The sequence below is a fragment of the Scomber scombrus genome, chromosome 4, assembly GCF_963691925.1.
Source record: "Scomber scombrus chromosome 4, fScoSco1.1, whole genome shotgun sequence".
Classification (NCBI taxonomy): Eukaryota; Metazoa; Chordata; class Actinopteri; order Scombriformes; family Scombridae; genus Scomber; species Scomber scombrus.
The window spans coordinates 12,933,144-12,955,051 of NC_084973.1; the positions used below are offsets into that span (position 1 = coordinate 12,933,144).

At 41.7% G+C, this 21,908-nt stretch overlaps 1 protein-coding gene across 1 annotated transcript in view; it reads left to right on the plus strand.

The window, feature by feature from the left end:
* Positions 1–21,908, plus strand: part of arb2a (ARB2 cotranscriptional regulator A) — a 152,981-nt gene that overhangs the window by 52,774 nt on the left and 78,299 nt on the right. The window contains exons 7-8 of the mRNA XM_062416727.1: positions 6,583–6,801; positions 16,999–17,118. Of these exons, the coding sequence (XP_062272711.1) occupies positions 6,583–6,801; positions 16,999–17,118 (339 nt within the window). The remainder of the gene's footprint in view (positions 1–6,582; positions 6,802–16,998; positions 17,119–21,908) is intronic.

Below are 21,908 nucleotides of genomic sequence, written 5' to 3' on the forward strand. Positions count from 1 at the left end.
GAATAGAAAGTGAAACAGAGAGAAAGAAATGTAAATGTGAGCATGAAAAGAAGCTGAGGCATCAGGGATCAGAAGCTGTGCTATTCTCTTCACTTCCTCCACCCCACTGCTCCACTTTGAACTCATTTATAAATATTCAGCTCCACATATAAACAATATCCAAATGAGCCCAGACATTCATGCCAAGGTTAAAAACTCTGCTGCTTATTACAGGCACAACTACTTGACTAGCTCAAAAAGGTTAGCCTCTTATTATGACCTAAACTGTTTGTACTCATTAAGATCAAGAAAAAGATAATCATTACCACAGTCTTATTTACTTTGACCGAATTAGTGAATGACTACATTAGTGGAAGCAAACACCGAATATAGTCTTTGAACTTAGAGTGAAAAGTTGAATTTAGAGAAACTTAATTAAATGTGTACTCTTTATGAGAGGAGATACCAATGCAGTGGGCAATTTGTTCAACATTAACTCGGAGGACAGATGGGGGAGATGGAGCTTCAGTGTGTCTCATTTTCCTATGTAAACATTTGTGTTGGCTGCTCAATGGATTCGTTGAGCATACAGGGATGTGGGGTTAAGCAGTGTGATCCAAAAAAATGTAAGTTGAGCTTTTATGAGATGAATCTCATGTGTATGTAGTGTGATTTGTGCCACTTTATTCAGCCAAATCATGTCTTAACCTAAGTTTTAATTTCATCCTGTTGTCCTGTTATTTTTTCCATGTATTCCCTAAGTTTCGGTGTGGTTTTTAAGGAACTGAAAGATAATGATATTTAGTTACATTTAGGTCTTCTCTGGCATGCCCCCTGGGTATCCGTAGTTATCAAGAGGATGATTGATTTTCTGCTGACAGGCTGATGACAATCCTGTCTCATCCTTTCTCACATCACCCCTAAGATCCACACATGTCTTTTCATAGCCCCTGTGGTATAGTAAGTACTCTCCTGCCCCTCTGCTCTCAGAGAAACATAGCCGTGTGCTCAGAGGGTATGGGGGGTCTCAGACTGGTGCTGTGTTAAAATGAGAAAGGGGGCACCGTGACTTAATCTGACAGTACTGTGCGATCTGTGTGGTATCTCAGCCTCAGGGAGAGGGGGAGTGGGAAAAAAGAGAGAAAGAGAGAGAGAAAAGAGGGGGATTGGATGGATAAAGGGGCCCTGCATGCCGAAAAAGCTCATGTAGAGATGGAGACAGACAAGGTCACACAGAGCACGGTGGCCCTGACAGAGAGACAGAGAGAGATTACTCGTTTTTACAGCATTTAACATCCCTCTCAGCTTCTTTCTAACTCTTTATTGAAGAACAGTCTGCCATCCTCCTTCCTGTAAAATGTTTTTTTTTATTTATATTTAATGTCGCTTCAACCACTTGTGCCTAACATGCGAAGAAAATGCAATGCCAGCGCTTTGCTTTCGCTTATTTTCCAACTTAGCCTTTCTTCTCGGTCAGCCATTGTGCCTCGTTCAGATCTCAAACCCAACTGCAGCCTGCAGACATCCCTCCCCTCCTCCTTCTCTTATTGGGTATGCCATGCTGGGTGACCCTTTCCCCCTTGTCAGTCAAGCCTTAGTAGCGAATCGGGAGCTGTGTATTGCTGAAACAAGGAAGTGGAGTGAAGGTTGTTAAGAAAAGGGAATTCTGCTTGCCCTGATCTTAACAGCCCCCTGACAGAAAATTAATAAAATAAGCTGCCCAAGAGCCAATTTTAATAGATGCCTATCGCTGATTCCTGAGACATTAGATGCATGCGTACAGATACACAAATGCATTAAAATAGAAGTGCAATGCGATGAATGGCATTCATATGCTCCTATTAAGCAAACAGCCACACATACAACCTCAAATTCACGCAACCATACCATCCACTTTTCGCACTGCATGCACCCGTGACCGCTATCAGCCATGCTTTGTACCTGTCAAGTGCTGTCCTTTTCCCTGTGCCCAAAGCCCTGCTCACTACATGAGAGCTCTCACATCAAAGCTTCGCTGAGCTCCACACGCACAGATGAAACACCCTCTCACTCCGGCCGCCTTTCTCCCCGCTCCCGCACATTAGACACATTTCATTTCATTACAACGCCACTGGAAAAATAGAGGTGCTGCTGTCTTAAAGGGACATCTTATTTACTCTCTCTCGCACTTGTGTACTCACTCACATGCAGACACAGACACAGACACACACGCTATTCGCTAGTAATGCAATTGGAAGGGAAAATAATGATCTGTTACCATCAAAGTTCAAAGTGGACAAACCGCATTCATTTTAACCATAAAGAGGACACATCAGTGCCATCAAATAGTTTTGAAAATATTGTTAAGACAGCATGTTACGGCCTTAAATTTGCAATAATAAATCATGACTTATGCACAATATTTTGTTTAATTATAGCTTCATATAGGTATTATTTTTCTTTAATTACAACAAAATTCCCTATACCTTTCTGATAGTAAACAGAGTTTGGTGTTTTTTTAAGAGCTTCACAATGTTGCATGTGGATAGATGAAGTGATGATGGAGGAAGGGTTTCATCATGATGATGAGACGAGCGCTGGTTTCCGTAGCAGCGGCAGCCTTTGTTGTGCTATCTGGTGCGGGACAGGCCGACAAAGGAGTGCTAAGGAGCGTCCGGAGCGGGGTGATGGGGGTCGGGGTGCCCCCCCTCAGAGGGGTCGGGGCGACCCTCTTGACCGCTGGCCCCAGGGCAGGGACTCAGTGTGGTGGTGGCACAGGGGCACCCACAGGGCATGGGAAGAGACTTAGCCTGCACGCTGCAGCAGAAAGACAAGACTGACCCAACGCTAGAGGACTGTGTGTGTGTGTTTTATTTGAGACAGTGTGTGTGTATAGGACAAAGGCAAAGTGACCCAATGTTAGAAATCTGTGTGAGAGAGATTTAGTAGTATAAAAAGAAGGGTGACCTAAGGTTTGCAGTGTGCATTTGTGTAAGATTCAGACTTTGACAGCACATCACAAAACAAAGATCAGACTTAGCCAGTGTATTCAGAGTGTGTGTGTGTGTGTCGGTGTGTGTGAGACAGTTAGCGCAAAAACACAAAGCCCAAATGACCTACCTTTAGAACAGCGTATGGCAGAAAGATTTAGTTGTCACAAAATCACACGAAGACTACAATGATGAGCATTAGTTCTGTGGGAGAAATTAGTTGTGTGGGATTTCAGTTGAGATGACTTTTGTTGTGATTTGGCGCTATATAAATAAAGATTGATTGACTCATTCAATTTCATGCTTTTTTCTTTCAAAACAGTTATTTTCTATGTACATAGGTTTGGTATATCCAATACATACATATACATAAGGGGGGAAAAACACACATTTTTTAATTTCAGTTTTCAAATGTATTTTAAAGAAGAAACTTCCCAGTTGCTTTGTTGTGCTCTGTCCACTTGCCTCAGACTCATTGTTGTATATTTGGTTGATGGAAAGAGAAGAATAAGAGGAGGAAGTGGCTGGGCAGGGAGAGCAGTGTTGTCCTGACATCAAGTCAGACCTCTCAGTGTTCACATAAATGATGGTTTCCGACATAGAGGTGAACTCGGCGGCCCTGCTCCTCCAGACTAAGTACGCTGACGACACTGGTCGCCTTTACAGCAATGTTCTTCTGGGTGACTGGACAGCTGAAAAGGTTAGCACTGTTAGCTCGGTTAGGTGTATTAGGCTTTCCAAAGGAGAGGCCATAGGCTATAGGCCACTCAGGGTTGGCATAAGAACACTGAAGATGAGGAACCAGGCTACTTGGGCCACTTGAGGTTAGCATTAGAATACTTAAGGCCAGGAAGGGTTATTGACCAGTTTGGGTGAGGGCAAGAGCACTGAAGACCAAACACGGTTGTAGGCCACTCAGGGTTAGCATCAGAACACGTGGACCAGTGTTGCTGGACCATTAACTTTTGGCCTTGTGAACCAGGATTAGGGGAAAGGAGAAATGCACATAAAGTGATGTGATGGTGGTTGAGTGCAAGACGCTTTTCCTGTTCCGTCTGTCCTTCTGTCTAATTTGGAAAATTTATGTACAGTGTTGTGTGCTTCTTATTTTGTCTTTGTTTAGTTTTTTTTAATATACATATTTTTATTTTAGTTTTGAAATTAAACACACATTGATTAAATTGTATCATGTTCTTCTGGTGTTTTATGCCACAGGCTGAACTTGTCTTGTCAGTTATTTTATCAGGCTGCCACCAGTGGGCAGTGCCACAAAGCTGGTGTGGATCCGGTTAGACTACATGTCTCTGTCTCTCCTTCCTTCTCTATCTATCTTTGTCTTATCATTTTACTATCCATCTGTCTCTTTCCTCTCTGTCCCTCACTCTTTCTCCCCTCTTTCTCTCTCTCTCTCTATTTTCCGCTCTCCCTTACTCGTTCCTGTTCCTCTTTCATCTGGTCATCCATCTGTCTGTATGTGCACTTGTGTGTCTGAAATTCAGTATTTTTGTGCAAATGTCTCTGTGATGTCTGAAGGCTAAATTTAATCTCTCTAATAGTTCCTCATCCATTACCTTTCCAACTTTACCCCTACTGCTATATATCTATGTACAAACACTTACAAACTCATAAAAATACAGGTAATATACCTAGATATAAATCATTTGCCAAATTACCAGATTTTTCCTGGAGTGTAATCGAAAAATGAAATTTAAATGTATTAATTCATCATCTAGTTGCAGCTCTTTTTTAAGATCTGAAATAAATTTCTTGAATTGTTATTGACATTTTTAAAGCTGATGAAATTCTGAGATATTTAAAAAAAAAAATACATACTTAAAGTTCATGTCCAATTTCCATCCATTTAAAAAAAGTTTCTTAAGATTAATATGAAAAATTATTATCAGTGAGCTTTACATTATAAATATATATCCAGTGAGCGAAGGATAGCCTTGTTTAAATCTGAAAGGGAGTGAAAATCAGACTAATTTTATAATCTGAATAAGTGAGAAAATGTCATTTTGTCGTTTTCAACACACGGCAGGTGCTAAGAGAGGGGTGTGTGGCAGGTTTGATGTCGATGGGCGCAGGAGGGACACACAGACACACGCACTCACACACACACACACACACACACACACACTGCGTCAACGGAAGACAAGCACATTGTGTTAACACTTATTAAGGAAGAGAAGATGTGCCGCCTTGAGAAGACAGTGTGTGCAATGGCAATTTGCAGTGGAAACTGAGCGACGCCGCCTCTCTTAACTCTCTCTCACATCTCCTAAAGGTCTTTTTGTCAGCACTGATAGCTTTCATACTCCTTACTGTGTGTCTTTTTGTGTGTGTGTTTGTGTGTGTGTGTGTTTGTGTGTGTTTGCACAGGCACATACCCATACGTTTGAGTCTTGGGGTGTGTGTATGTGTATTCACAATGGGAGTTGTGTGTGCACAACCAAAGTGAAACAGGAATCCATCTATTTCCTGCTTAAGTTTCAGAGTGCTTGAGACAATAAACAGAGTTAATTAAAATGGCTTCAAAGTTGAAGAAGTCACTAAAGGCTACAAGAAAACTTCCTTTTCTCCATAATACATTTCCCCTCTCTCATTCTCTTTTATTATAATCACTTGGGATTCTTTCCTCCTATAGAGCATATTTCTTGGTTATTTTAACTATTTATTTTATTTTTTGATATTTTGAATCAGTTATCAATGTTTATTCAAATTTTGTTTTGTTAGCTTTAAAAAAAAAAAAGAGTTGCTCTTTTTGAGTTGAGTTGTGTCTATAGAAGTTTCAAGTCAGGCACACACACACACACACACACACACACGTGCACATACACGCAGATGCGTATGCAGTAAGGGCTAACTCTTGCACTGACTGATGGTGGGATCGATTGGGTTTGATATTAAGTGACACATGGCCTTTGGAGTCACTAAATGCTATTCACCGACTGAAACCACCGTCACTGAATTCCAATCCCCTACTTATTTCTCAGGCTTGTCCTTGCAGTGACACTCTCTTCTCTGATACTGTTTCTCTCTCGCTTGATTTGCATCTTTTACTCCAGTTATCTAACAGCCGGGGTCTTTCAAGTGTTGTCCTTGTATTATTTGCTCTTAGATATCCACCGCAGAGCTCTTTTTTATACCCCATGAACCCCTACCAGGGTTAAACTAAATAGCAAAGTTGCTAAACTGCGCTGTGCAGAGATTATCATACAGTTTTCTGTCAAATTTATGTTGTATGTTTGACAAATTTTAAAAAACGAAAAAAAAGAAAAAAATATATATATACACATATCTTTATTTCTGGTCTATCTATGATGCATTTGTTTTATAAATAGAGATAGTCTTCTCCACTACAGACATTTTACTTTTTTACTTTGATAATATTCCTAAATTGCATTGTAACTGGTGAATTTTGAGTATTTATTTAGCCGTATGAAGCACTTTGTAACTTGGTTGTGAAAAGGCCAAACAAATCAAGTTCATTATAATGTACTATATATATACAGAAAAAGGCAAAAGTTATTAAATATCATGCTGAATGCTGAACACTTAATATAAACAGTATTTGATGTAGATGATACTGATGCTATGGCTCTAATTCACATACTTATGTAATCTGTTTTAGGAGGGCTACAGCGTGATGGTGCTCAACCCTAACGAGAACTACCTAGAAGTGGAGAAACCGTCCAAGTCCTCTCCTCTACCCTCTCCGACCGATCCCTTGGATGAACCAGCTGAAAAGAGAGAACGCAAAGATGACAAAGAGGGCAAGAAGAAGAGAGAATTTTATGAGAAGTACCGCAACCCTCAGAAGGAGACAGAGACTGAACGGATCCCTATACGGGTATGTTGCAGAAGGAGGGAGGGACGCAGGGATGGAGTGAGAGAGGAGAGACAGAAAAGGAAGGCAGGAAAGACTTGTTTGGTGAGCCAAGGCGGAGGGACAGAAGGATAGATGTACAAAAGTAGACGTGATGGGGGAGGTGGGCGGATTGACAAGGTTGTGTTCGTTTAGGGTCATGGGAGAAGGTAGGAGTAGACATAGGTGAGAAAAAGGGAGGGAGGAATTTGGAGGAGACAAAAGTTGCAAGAAGTTGTGGAGCGGAGGATGGTGGGAGGTGGCTAGCTGAGGAAACGAGGAAAGGAAATGTTAGGTAACGAGGGAGGAAGGGAGGATGGGAGGCAGAGGGAGAAAGAGAGGCTCTTGTGTGGTCAGCCTGTGTGTGAAGAGGTTGGCCGAGCTCCAGTCGCCTCTCAGTGAGCAAATGTTAACCACATGGCTACCTCCCTGCCTCTCTCCCTCTTTCTCTCTCTCTCTTTTTCTCTCTCAGATAGTGGGCTGGTCAGTGTAGCTCTGGCCCTTCACTGTTGTTGACCGCTGGGATTATTATCTCCTTAACACACACTCTGCAAACACACTGCAAAATTCTTATCATGTGACACTGACCACACATCCCTTAATCATACACACACACACACACACAGATCTACACACGCACGCAGACACACAAACACACACACACGTGGCTGGGGGCACCTTGCTTGGCCAGTTTACCTTGTGGTCAAACAAAGGTATGTAGTTCCAATATGAAAATAAATATGGCCAAAGTGATGTGAGACACAGCAATAGTCCTGTCTTAATAGACAGCATTTTATTCACCCCGCCAATAAAATCCATTCATTCAATTTGCTGCTGCGAGAAGATCCAAACTATTTTCTTTCTGTCTTTTTTAAAGGATCTCATTCAGTAACATGTTAAAAATTGTGGGCAAGATGAGCTACACATTCTCTTATACATTGATTATCTGTGTCTTACTGTGGTTGAAGGTAGTATAGTCACAGCAATGTATGTGCGTTGTGTGTGGGTGAGTGTTTGTGCGTGTGTGTGCGCACGTGCGAAAGACGTCACTCTCTAATGTCTGACAAGAGTTAGGGCTGCTGTGGGACAAGCAGGCGTTGTGTGAGCTGTCAACGCAGGCTTTTTTTTTTTCTCACCCCCCTGGCAGTATCTTTACACACACTCTAATAAGGGATAATTAGCTGAAGCGCTATCTTACTCTGTCACACTTTTTTTTACATGTGTGCTGGATCCCCCATCATACAACTGATGAACTGCTTTGCACTATCTGACATGAAGGTCCTACAGTAAACAGTCCCAGACCACTTGTAATGAAATTTAGTTAAACCAACTTGCATCTGTCAACTCTCTGAATTTTTGTATCCTATATTTTATTGTGAATGCAGTCCATCCCATGTTGTTATGCTTGTGATGATGGGAGCTTGTATCAATAACTTGTTTTTATTTTAAAGGTGTAACTTGAAGGATTCTCGTGGTGATGTCTCTCTTCCTCCATTTCTTTTTTCTCCATATTTATCTCTTCTCCTTCTCTTTCCCCACTCCCCTCCTGTTGCCTGAAATCTCTAGCACTCTGTAATGCTAGCAGTGATCGTTAACGCGGCCCCAACCAAGGTTTCCCTATCCTACAAGGAAGGATGCAATATTATTCACATCTTGATATCGAGCTCATCTTGCTCTCCCCATACCTGCATAATGCATGCCAGACAGGGTCGGAGGCACTGAGACAAAGGTGATATACAGCCAGGGTGTGTCTTTGAAAATATTGTGCACTTAAACAGTCTTACCTTTTCACAGGTCCATGAGCTTGAGGTGTAATATAATTACTTATAATTTAAGAAAATACCACATCACCCTATTTCCATGTTACTTTTTCCTGTTTAATATACATTGATGATTGATTTAGCAGTCAATACCAGTGCAGTATTCACTGAAGATGGTTTGAAATGTTTAAAAAAAAAAAAATGACTATGTCTATATTTCTCAGACCACAGACTAATACAAAATGATCCTCATTAGCCAGAAAAATAGGGGGTCATGTAGAAGGTTTAGATTATCCAGACAAATACACTTGTCCTTAGATGCGGGGATTGCAAATCTCAGTATAAAGATTAATGAGTGAGCAGGTTGGCTCTGTGTTGGTGCCCCTTGAATTTTGACCTTTGACCCAGAAGTCAGCAGGATGTTAGTGTGTATGACCTCGCCTCTATCATCCACGCCTCCTCCTCCACTGCTTTACTCTCCACTTCTCTGCCTCTGTCTACCCCGGAGTAAGCGGTCACACACATACACACATGCAGATATGCAGAGACACACATACTGGCAGACAAAAGAGTAAAGGAGGTGGAAAAAGGACTAAGGTTTTGACATTTGTGTGTGTGTGTGTGTGTGTGTGTGTGTGTGTGTGTGTGTGTGTGTGTGTGTACCCTTCTCTTTTACCTCTGTTAGTCGGGGTGGGTGGTGGATCAAATCAAACGTCTTTAGCAGGGCTGTTTTCATCTTTTTTAACAACACCCACCCAAGACACACGCATTCACACACACACAAACCTTTTTCATTCCCCACACCTCACACTCTAACTCCCGCTGAGTTGCCAGACCACCTGCACACAGCCATTCAGTAAGACACACACACACACACACACACACACACACACACACACACACACACACTCACACTCAAATATATACCTTTCCTCTCTGTAATATAATGATATTCAACATCATACAAAAAAGCTTTACTCTGTATTTATACAAATAAGACTCATACAATTACGATATGCATTCATTTTTTATTACATTGACTCACAAAGCCTCACACACACACATACACACCAGTCCCTGATAGAGTTGAGTTGATTAATACGCTTCCTTACACACATTAATAAGCTCTAAACTGCTTTTAGGATTCTTACTTTTTAGCCTTGGGTTCATAGTGTGCAACCTCTCAACCTTATCTAATCCCTCTTCTCTCCTCTCCTCCAGATCACACACCACTGGGCCATGTTTAGGGGGATGTTGATGGAGGAGGGAGAGAAGGAGAGAGCACAGAGGGAGGGATGGAAGGATAGAAAGTCTGATCGGAGGGATGCTGATGAGGATAGTGGAGGGGTGGGGTGGGGGGGCTTTCTTAGCACTTTGCCATATAGAAGTTTGGGAGTTCACTTTACTCTGAATTTTAGCAGTAATCCAGTTAGCTATTTTCTGTCAGCCAAGCGAGGAATGGCAGGAACAAAAGGCACATTCATGGGCTTAAGAAGCTTCCAAAGAGTTCACCCAAGGCTGGCTGGCTGGGATTAGGCCAGCATGCCCTGGAAAGAAGAAGGGAAAAAAGAGCAAAGGGGACAAAAAACAGAGCTTCGCCTTTCTTTAAGCACCACTTATTTTTATAAATGACTGGAATACTTTTCTCTTTCTCTCTTAGTTTTTTATGCTTTTCTTTTTAACATGTCACATTGTATGTTACTTAAATTGGACAGAGAGGCTTTCACTCCTATAGCATTTTGTAATAGCAGATCGTGGCTATTCCTTCTGTTCTTTTTCCCCTACTATATTCAGCTTCAGTACAACTTCAAGAAAAAGAGATGTGTATGATTGAGACTGGAAAGCGTCAAATGTATTACATCTTTCCGTTTTTCCCTATATGTATTCACGCGTCAGTGGAGAAAAATATTGGGGCTCCTCAGTGTGCTTGTGTTTCTATTCAAGGCATTGTTTAAATCCCTTGTCTTAAACCATTTTTTACCATTCAGTCTGGTTAGAATTGACGTAATACTGTCTCTTAGCTGTTGAAAATAGGAACTGAGTGTGTGTTTCCTAAAGGAAGAGACATTATTTAGGTACTACCTCTCCAACACCCATTACTCCCAGCTGCAACCGTCTACAGGGGCCAGCGGAGATCCTTGTCCTTGTCTGTGTTTAGCTGATGATGTCCTGTTCCCCCATGTTCACACTGTACTACAAAATGTCATGAGGATTCACTAACATACACACACACACGCACACACACACACACACGCACACACACACACACACCCCAAGACTTGATTATAAACATTAAGACATGGACACACAAGCACACACACACTGGTAATTGTATTCGACATGGCTCTACAGTTTTTCTCTATGGGACTGGGCTCTTTTGCTCTTTGTCACCTTCACCCCTTTGCCCCAATCTGTGGCCCACAAGCAATTATACAGACAGGGTTTATTTGACCTTTGACCTGTGGTTGTGCCAAGAAGTAAGGCTCAGCATATCCAAGGACAGGTAGGGACTTGATTAACCTCTGAACTTGGTCAGAGGAGAGGTCAATGACCAGGGCTAGAGGGCAGCTCACCTGCTTGCTGCAGAGAGCAAATTGGCTAGATGCCATCTTTGTATTTGGTGTGTATTTCAGTGTGAGTGTGGGAGAGTAAAAGCTTTGACCTGTGTGCATGTCTTCATGAGCTACCCTTTAATGGTGGTGGTGGTGATGTGTGGCATGTTTTAACGTCAGATTTATCTTCTTGTCATTTGACTTATCAAAGTTTCAAATAGGATTGAATCTGTTAGATTTTGAATTTGTTAGTGTGTGTGAGCATGTCTGTGTTATGTGTAGTTTAGGTATAACATATGTGTGTGTTCGCATACCTGTGTACTTGTGTGTTTGCTCAAGGCAGAACAAGTGTAGCTGGTCTCAGATCCCTGCTCCCAATCTTCTAGTCAGGTCAACCATCAAACACATCCATCCTGCCCTCCCTCACACCTCCCCACCCACGGAGCTTTCTCTCTCTCTCTCTCTCTCTCTCTCTCTCTCTCTTTCTCTCTCTCTCTCTCTCTCTCTCTCTCTCTCTCTCTCTCTCTCTCTCTCTCTCTCTCTCTCTCTCTCTCTCTCCCTCTCTCTCTCTCTCTCTCTCTCTACACACAGTCCTGTTCTGGATACAGGCTGACCCGAATAAAGACATACACAGACACACACAGAGACTTACACACACACACACACACACACACACACACACACACAGCACCTCAGGGTCATCTTGGAACAAACACAGCCTTGTCTGCCTGCCCGCTCTCCTTTGCCTTATGTCAATTAATGGCTCGCAGTAATTTCACCTGACAATCCGGGCAGCAGCGCGAGGCTAGCCGAGATGTCACAGCGATGACCTTTCTGGCCCGCAGCCGCTCTTTTCTAATAAAGAATCTCACAAACCCACAGCAACTTCCTTTGTACTTTGTTAATGAGTTATTGATTTGAAACAATGCCCTGGCAAATATTGTCAGAGCAGACTGACCCCACCAAGGTCATGCTATTTTATTGTATACAGTCTGTGAACGCTAATCTGCACGAGGGATGACATGTAGACTATAGTTTTTCTCCTTTCTCTGGCTCTCTCTCTCTCCCAGTCACTCACTTATTGCAAAGTCAAATAACACACCTACACATATATTTCTCTCTCTCTCTTCCTCTGTTTCTCACACATGCACACACAGTTTCCCCCCTCTTGTTAGTCTTGCACACGTTTTTCACCTCATTCTCCCTTTTCTCTGTCTCTTTCTCACATCATTATATTCCCAATCCTCCATAGGTACTATACCTGCTAATTACCCACAATGCCACAGTCATTATTTTCCCATCTCTGCCACTAATTTGCTCCATACCTTCTTCCCCCACTCTAGCAGACCCATCAGCTCCCAGACAGCTTCTAGCTAACTTCAGCTTTCTGTCTCCCTTGAAAGAGAGTAAAGAAAGAAACAAAGACGGCTGGGGGGGGGGGGGGGAGGAAAAGAGATGGCGAAGGAGTACACGTCCCAGGCATTGATTAGAATGCAATTGTTGCAGGTGTCGTTGAGGTCCGTTTTTTAATTGTGTGCTAAGAGACATGAACGCAATCACACACACGCACACCCCGCACACACAAAAACAAACTTACTCACTCTAATGACCTCTTTGCTAATACATGCAATTATATACATTGCTTATTTAATATTTAAACAATAGGCCAAATGGAAGCAGTCTTGTATATTGCTGATCAGTACATATTTAAAAAATGTAATGACAGGGGTCTGCTGGTGGCTTTATCTAGTGTGTGGCCTGAGACCAGGAGGGGACAGAGAGAGAATAGCCAGACAGTCAGGGTTTGGGTGTGTGTGTTCATGAGAGAGAGAGAGAGAGAGAGAGAGAGAGACACACACACAAAGTGAGTAAGCTCCGGAGTAATTTGATAATTAGTTTCTACCTCTTCCTTTGCAGGAAGCAACTTTAGAGTAATAGTGTCTTTTGATGTATGTTTGTTTTACTTTTAATTATATTTCAGCATTTGCTCTAACACATTGAAATACTTATTATTCATGCAAGATTGAAACCAGTATTGCCAAACCCAATAAAGTTGTTTAGTTATCCCGTGACACTGTCCTGACACTGCTGGCTCCCACTGAAAGGTTTCTGAGTGTAAAAAGTATAATGGCTCTTATCCACTAAATTCCTTCCGGTCCACACTGCTCACCATCTCCCAACTAGAGACTCCAACATCCTCAGAAGTTCTGTAGTCCTGTGTGGTTTTGATGACTGAGGAGGAGGAGCAGAAGGGAGGTGCAGGGAGGTCTGAAGTGGTTGTTTGTCAGAGTGTGTTGATGTTGTTAGATTCATTGTTTCCTGTGGTGGTCAGACACTGGGTTTGTGTTGGCGTTGGGGCTGTTATTCTGGCTGCAGCACACTCCTCTCCTCCACTCTCCTCTCCCTGCTTCTCATTACAGTGAATAAACACAGGGCAAGTATTGGACCGGACAACGTTTGAAGAAACAGGAGAGTGTATGTGCACGTGCATCCGTGTGCATAAACTGGAACGTGTGTGTGTGTGTGTGTGTGTGTGTGTGTGTGTGTGTGTGTGTGTGTGTGTGTATGCATGCATGCATGCAATTGTGAGTTGTTACTTTGTAAGTAATGGAAAGAGCTAAATCGAACAAAATCTTGAAAACTGGACAATGGAAGGCAAAGACATTCAACAAAGGAGTACCAGTTGGAAACACTTATATACTAAAAGTGGGGTAGATAGTCATGCACAGTGTTGCGTAGCAGGTTGTCCAGTGGTTTTTATGGTGACGTAAGGTACAACACTTAATCAGCGTTTTTGATGGCTAAAACCACATTTTGGTCAGTTGACTCACTACAGCCTTGAGAGCTGTGTAAAAACTCAATGTGGATGTATGTTTATATAGTAGCCATTGTATTTTTCTGAAAGATGTGTTTGGTAGCATCCATTGCTTCACTGACTGAGCTGTCCAATATCTGAGTATACTGTACGTATATCACTTTAATCACAGGCTGTGGGATGAAAGTACTTAAAGGCGATTGTACTATAGGGAGCTGTCTGCACTGGAGTTCATGATGACTGACAATAAATTGTGTGTGTGTGTGTGTGTGTGTGTGTGTGTGTGTGTGTGTGTGTGTGTGTGCGTGTGTGTGTGTGTGTGTGTGTGTGTGTGTGTGTGTGTGCTCACCCCTTCTCTCTTTCTATCTCTTTTCCTCTAGTTCTCTCTGCACATTTCTTTTTTTTTTTTATTTAGTATCTGGAGACTGTCTGGTCCTGAGACTGTCTAGGGAGCAGATTTGTATTTTATATTCTCTGAGGGGACAGTATGGATCACTATATACTCAGTAAACACACGCACGCACACACACACACACACACACACACACACACACACACACACACACACACACACACACACACACACAAAAACATACACAAACAGTACGCATCCTCAGTGTCCCCTGACAGTCATGGCTGAAGGATGCTGGCAACAGGTGTGCAGTTGGGACACTACTCTGACAGTGCTGACAGATGCACACACAACATACACAGACACAAACACAGACACACAAACAGCGGCAAATAAATAAATAAGGTAAGATACTGTGTGAGAGCTGGTGACAGGAAGCCGGTCTCACAGGGTACTGTGCTCCACTGCAGCTAATTAACCCCAGGAAATAATTGCAACAATATGCAAATGCTGTTTAGATAATTCACTACACTGCCATGCCAGGTAGTCAGTCACTTTGTCGCCTGCTGCTGAAGGTGAAAACGAAGAATGTGCATTTGTGAGAGTGCAAGGTTGGGTGATGGAGCCAGGACAATTGGGCCTCTCACCTGCCACTATGAAGACATCAACAATGCAATATATGTATCTTAAAATTATATTTTTAGTAAATAAATAGATAGATTCTTTAAAAGTGGATGTCACCCAGTGTACAGCGGTAAACCCCACCTAGTATCTTCATATCAGACATTATCACTAAGGGGTGGGTGTGGAAGTGGACAAAACTTGAGACGGAGGAGCATGAAGAACAGGTGGCTTCAGCGGAGGAAAAGAAGGTAGAAGAGATGGAAGGAGTGAGGGATAGAGGCAGGCTAATGAAATGGGCTTCACAGATGAAGGGTGACATGGCGGAGGAGAGAGGAGGGAGACTTCAAAGGACTTTGATGTCACAGCATTTCAGACAGACAACTCTGCTTCAGCCAGCCCCTCCGTGCACACATGCAAACTGACACACACACACCCCCACATGCACTGATGGCAGAAGGGCAGAGCGGAGTTGCCTGCTCTTGCATCACACTCTGTGAATGGCGGTGGGTGCTGACACTACAACCCGCTCATGCTAATCTAGCAGTAAACACAAACACTCTGACAGGTTAATTTACCTCTAGACAAACACAGCAACTAAAACACACATCAGCACATCATCAAATCATCAAATAGTACAAGCGCACACACTTGCACACACAAAGTTGTACACACAGATACGTGCAAGCAAAAACATCCCGTCAAATCACAAGCTGTCTTCCTTTCTCCTAAAAGTAAAGTTTAAGCCATATTTTCTTTGATGTGTGTGTGAGTGTGTTTCACTGCCTCCTCAATTCCCACATTTAGGTGAGCAAATCTTAAATATCTTTATGTGATAATATACTGTCTTACTTTGTAAACTGCACGTGTTTATGGATGCTAACATGATAGTCTCTTAAGACACCTGCACTGTCCTTCACCTCATATCACTAATTATTTGTTTTGGAGACAAATATAACAGTTTGACACTCAATTAACAGATGAGGTTCCATTCTCTATAGACCATGTGTTTGTTTATTTCAAGATATTATTTTTTATATAGATATGTATACTAATTAAGAGAAATGTGTATATGCCTGTGTGTGTGTGAATATCATGTTTGCACTTAGTGTGGTGCAGTGTTGTGATGTAGGGATACAGGTGTTTCAAGTCAATGGGGCTCAATGTGCAGTGTAACCTCTTCTGGGAATGCATTGTTGCTTTGTATTGTGAACCAGACAGTTTGATAGGAAATCAAAGTCTTGAATCAATGTCACAAGTTCATTAACGGATGCCCTTTTCTCGCCTGTACTTTTACTATTGTTCTCTCCATCCCTGGATGTGCTTACAACTCTGGTTAATTAAACATAGTCACGTGTGTGTGTGTGTGTGTGTGTGTGTGTGTGTGTGTGTGTGTGTGTGTGTGTGTGTGTGTGTGTGTGTGTGTGTGTGTGTGTGTGTGTGTGTGTGTGTGTGTGTGTGTGTGTGTGTGTGTGTGTGTGTGTGTGTGTGTGTGCGTGTGCTGTGAGACTGTCCATGCAGATGAGAGACAGTCTTTGTGAGTGTATGCATAGGTGCAATAATGTGCCTGATTGTGTGTTTTATATATGTATGTGTTTATGCCCTGGCTGTTGTTTTTCCTTTGACCTTCCCCAAGTGTCTTCCCATTATGCCTCTACTGGCGTATAGATGGACCATCGATTGAGCAATGGGGTACAAATTAAGATTTAAACGTTACGTCACCCAGCCTATTGAGTTTTACATTTAGGGCATTTGCAATATGCAAGACTTATTGATCCACTGAAGTGTGGCTCTTTATAGAAATCACCTCAGGCCACCACTACTTTTTTTGTTTCTCTTTTATACCTCTCTCCTTTTGGCGGGCCTCGGGTGCAGGTTTTAACATTGTAGGACTGCATTTCAAAGAGTTTGATAACTATATTGATGCTTCACCTTTATTGGCTGGATTCTGGCACCTTAAATAAATTGTAATTGGACAGTGTAATTGGACAGTGTTTTTAGAGCTTGCTCAAGTCTTTAACGTTTCTGTTGTCAGTCTTTCTGGCTATGCATCTAACAGTGGAGTGGCTTTTTGTGTTGCAGGAAAATGGTTCTTCTGAGGAACACGTGCTGTACGTGTGGGACCACTTTGTGTCCAAAGCCGCAGCCAAGAATGTCTTCATCGTGGCCCACAGCTATGGAGGGCTGTCTTTCGTTGAGCTGGTGAGTGTTTCAGTTTTTTGCTTATCCTTCCTACCTCCCACTGACACAAAAGACACACTGAGACACACAGTAGGCTCATGTCAGCACAATCACTCACATACAAGTTAATGTAAGAGAAATGACATATTACAGCACTCGCATAGTCTCAGAGTGAAATTTGCAACGCCACAGCACATGCAGCACTAATGTCCATACATGTATACAAACATGTTAGTATGCAAAAAAACTATATATTATCTCTCTGTCTTAGTCTCTCTCTCTCTCTCTCTCTCTCTCTCTCTCTCTCTCTCTCTCTCTCTCTCTCTCTCTCTCTCTCTCTCTCTCTCTCTCTCTCTCTCTTTCTCTCTCTCTCTCTCTCTCTCTCTCTCTCACTCACACACACACACTCACACTCTCACACTCTCACACAGTGTGTGAGATATATATATATATATGTGTGTGTGTATATGAATACTAACATGCAGCAGAGCAGCCCCAACACTAGGCACCTCAGGGAGACACAGCAGAGTGATAGTGTGTGAAACATGGTGGAACAATTAAAAATAAATAGCATTTAGTTTCTTTGAAGACGTACTGGTTCTGTAAACAATCTGGTTCATCCTTGTCCTTGAGCACTATCCACCTCCTCTGCATATCAAGAACAGGAGTAAAACAGGAGAAAAGAGGGGGCTAGATGAAGAAATTTAGGGATGGCAATGCAACTACATTGGTACTGTTAAACTAGATCTGCAGATGCAGATCGCTCAGCCTTAAAGGAAGGATAGAATAGGTTGAAAGATGGTGAAGTGTAATTTAATAGGTAGATTCTTGATGTGCTGATGAAGAAGGAAACCACCGCTGACACGTCTCACTTGTATATTTTAAAGGTTTTATTACAAAGAGATCAGTGTCACATATCCAATCTGAGGGAGTCCTGGCCTGGAACTTCTCTCCCCCTACAACACTTGCAACACTATATATATAGTACCCAAAATAAAACTCCACCTTCTAAACAAATGGTCAGTCTGGGAAAACAGCTCCTGGCTCATCATTTATGACTAGTTTTAACAAATGGTCAGTCTGGAGAAATAGTCTCTGGCCTGTCCTTTATGGCTAACCTTTAACCTTTAACCTAAGTAAACATCTACTTTTGGAAGACATACAAGACAAAGACATGAAGTCTCAAGTTATCACAGGATAAGGGCAATCCAGACACTACAATGGTGAGGGGGAAGTTGATTTGAAGGAATTAATGGTGCACATGGGAGGGTGGAAATAAAGGTTTGGCCAGTGTCTTGGCTTTATAACCGCACCCTTCAGCTCAATGGGCCTACAGTGTGTCTTTTGCGGGTTATATGAAGACTTCTGAGGTTAATGTTTTATTTTGTAGTGTTTGGTTAACTGTGATGTCCTTGTGGGTTTCTGCATTGCATATTGATCATCACTTTCTCCTCTGTTAGTGTTTTAATGACTAGAGTTATGTAATAGTAAAGCTTCAGTGTGCAGATAGCCTATACCATCATGGTGAATTATTCTCACTGAAACAAAAGTAATGTTTGATTGCAGGGAAGTTAATGTTGCTATCATGCTAGGTTGCTGCATGCTGCTTGTGCTTCCTAGAACTTATGTTTATTTAAATTATTACTATATAAATATGTAGGAGACAGAGTTGTTCATTTATGGTCATGTCTAATGTGTGTTTCAGTTGAACATACAGAGCAGTTAATGTGACCCTAAAAGAGTATGTCCTTACTCTGGATTTGAGCTCTTTTCTTAACATTTTAAGAATGAAAAATGTGAACATCTAATTATTATTTCACAGTTTTTCTGATAACTTTAATTTACCTCGACACTGCAAAGAAACAATCATGTTATATTTGTCACATATTTCCACAAAGGATACAAAAGTTTAAAAAAATAAACTTTTTCCAAATAAAACAAAACATAAATGCACATTACCCTGTACATTCTTAGTTGTCTGTAGCTTGATATTAAAAAGGACAAAACGGAAATCTAGTTGTTGTATCTCAGCTGAAGGTTTGTATGTTTATCTTCTGAAATTGCAGCTACAACGTGTATGTAGCTAGTTTGTCTAAGTTCCAGGCCTATGGCTAAAATGCAGTGCTAGCTGTGTTAGCATTTAAAATACTGTTACTGTAAAAAACTGCACTCCTCCACTCCATTACTGTTTTTCAGAGGCTGTAGCTGGTTCAGTTTTAAAGCTACAGTGGAGATATTGGTATCATATGAAACTAGATGACCTAAGGCATCCATTGGTACCAATGCTAGCTTGTCATGAAGAGGGCTAAATAACGTTCTAAAGTTTGGTTAAATTTTGGTGTGGGAAAAACTGACATGGCCATTTTCAAAGGGGTCCCTTGACCTCTCACCTCATGGTATCTGAATGAACATGGGTTCTATCGGTACCCACGAGTCTCCCCTTTACAAACATGCCCACTTTATGCTAATCCCATGTAGTGTTTGGCAAAAACCATCCAATATTTCTATTTACCTAAATAGTCTTGGAATTGCATTAAGCCAATTTGCAGTGAACCTGATTGTGTTCATGTGTGATGATGTTTGTCCCTACTGTATCCATTTCATTGTAATGAGACCAATTTTTGAAACTTGGCTTTACTCTATAAAATGACCAATTGTGATCCCTAGGATAATCACAAGTTGTTGAGCAAATTCCACAACAGAAGGGCTCCTCAACAAATTTAATTCCTACAGAAATCTACATGAATGGTCAAAATGGTCAAATTTGGCACAAAATCAATGTAACAAATATTATCAAGGCAAAAATTACATCAACAACTTATAATACATTATTGAGCATGGAATGACCATCATATACTTCCTCATAATGTTCTTAGCCCTTATACATTCTGACCTTTCAAAATTTGAATAGGTGTGTAACCAAAACACAATATTTAGCTGTCACAGGTTTATTACAATAGAGCCTTGGCACACAGTGCTGAGTTGCATCTCAAATTAATCTTTAGGTTCCCAGCTTTCAAATTATGTTTTTCACTTCTATGTGGCATGTACTGCTGACCTCCTATCTATCTCTAAAGATACCCTGTTCCCCCCCAGAAATGGGTCTATGGTAGGGGGGCAGGAGTGGAAGAGGTTAAGCTCTGCGAAGTAACACACTGTGCTAGCTGTGTTTGCAAGCCTCTCTATGATCTGTGAGCTTGGATACATTGCCAGTCAGCTGGTTTCTTGATCTGGAGGATTTACAGCTATATTCACCACATCCCATATTATTTAGGTGATATCTCTACTCTTTTCCTAGGAGGGGGAGGAGGAGGAGGGAGGAGACACAATGAGAATACGGTTAGTGGGGGATTAAAGGTGGGCACTTGTCCCACTGGTGTTTTCAGGAATATTTTATTTTCTTCCTTTTCTTTCACCTACTCTTTTTTGTTTAGTATTTTGTAATTTTAATTTGGCTGCTAAATATTCATGCAGTGTTTTGTCCGTGACAGCCTCACAATCTCTTGGGCTTTCTCGCTGTGTGACGAAGACTAGCTATTCTCTCTGTTGGTATCTTTCTGTCTCTCTGTGTTTCAGTCAGACTTTTCCTCGCGCTCTCTATGTGTATGTTAAGGCCTCACAAGGTTCTAACTGCTTTCTTTTATGTGTTGTCCTTGTTGTGTGAAAACCTTCTTAAAACACTCATATACAGTGTATGCATATATAAATACAGCATATAGCAGATGCACTATGGGGAAGATAACATCAAAACAGACACTTGAAAGATCTTTGTGTTCACTTTAAGTGACAGGGTGTTTGAAACTCCATAGTCAGGTTTCCCTCGAGGCCATCCCAGCTTCTGTTATCTATCATTCCTCCACCTTCACCTATTCTAACCCAAAACTAACACGAACACATATGCACACTCGTATTTTGTATAAGCTTCCCTCAGTCACCCACCTATACCTATCAACAACTTTGTCTTCAGAGAGAAGTTGACTGTTGACTTGTCCAAGTCAATCTTTTTTTTGCGGTATATATTTTGTTTGGGTGCATTGTTAATATAAAGTATTCCACTCAAGGCTGTTTGATTTTATTTAAATGCTCTCAGACTTCTCCCCACTCACAGAAATGTACTGTACAGGAGTACCATATAAATATACACATGGGACTTAAAGCAACCACTATACATTTCTTACTTGTTATTGCTGTGTGTTGCACTCTCTCACACATAAGCATGCACAAACTCATGCACATACAAGCACACATAAAGATATACATACGCGCGCACATCGTCTACTTAATTGAGGAGAAAGTGGTCCAGAGGGACAGAATAGGAGGTGTGTGCACGCAGGAGCAGGCGAATGGAGAGTGGAGCCTTGCGGGATGAACCGTTTGACACATGAGAAGACCCAGAGAAAACAAGCTGTCTGTGGGTTAATTACTATTCCCCTTTGCAGTTAATAAATACATTTCTGATCAAGCACATCAAAAAGCCCCGCCATTAATTTCTCCTGCTCGCTCCCCTTGCTCCGGAGCATGTTAGCCCCTGTTTTGAGCACTCAAGTGTTTCATTGCAATTTGATTTCTTTTAAAACACTTCACAGTGTGTACTGACTAATTATAGATACATCAAAGAGTAGCTAACTGCCTTTGAATGAGAGCGCAAGAGAGAAAGAGAGGCTTTCGCTGCAGGGGGAAGGCTGCTTGCGTTTTCTCTGCTTCACCCCCACCTTTTTCGCCCTTTTACCCTCTCTATCATTCTCAGCTATCACGAAATCCATCCATCCATCTCAGTTCACTGTTTCAGTTCTCTCCATATCTCTATCTCT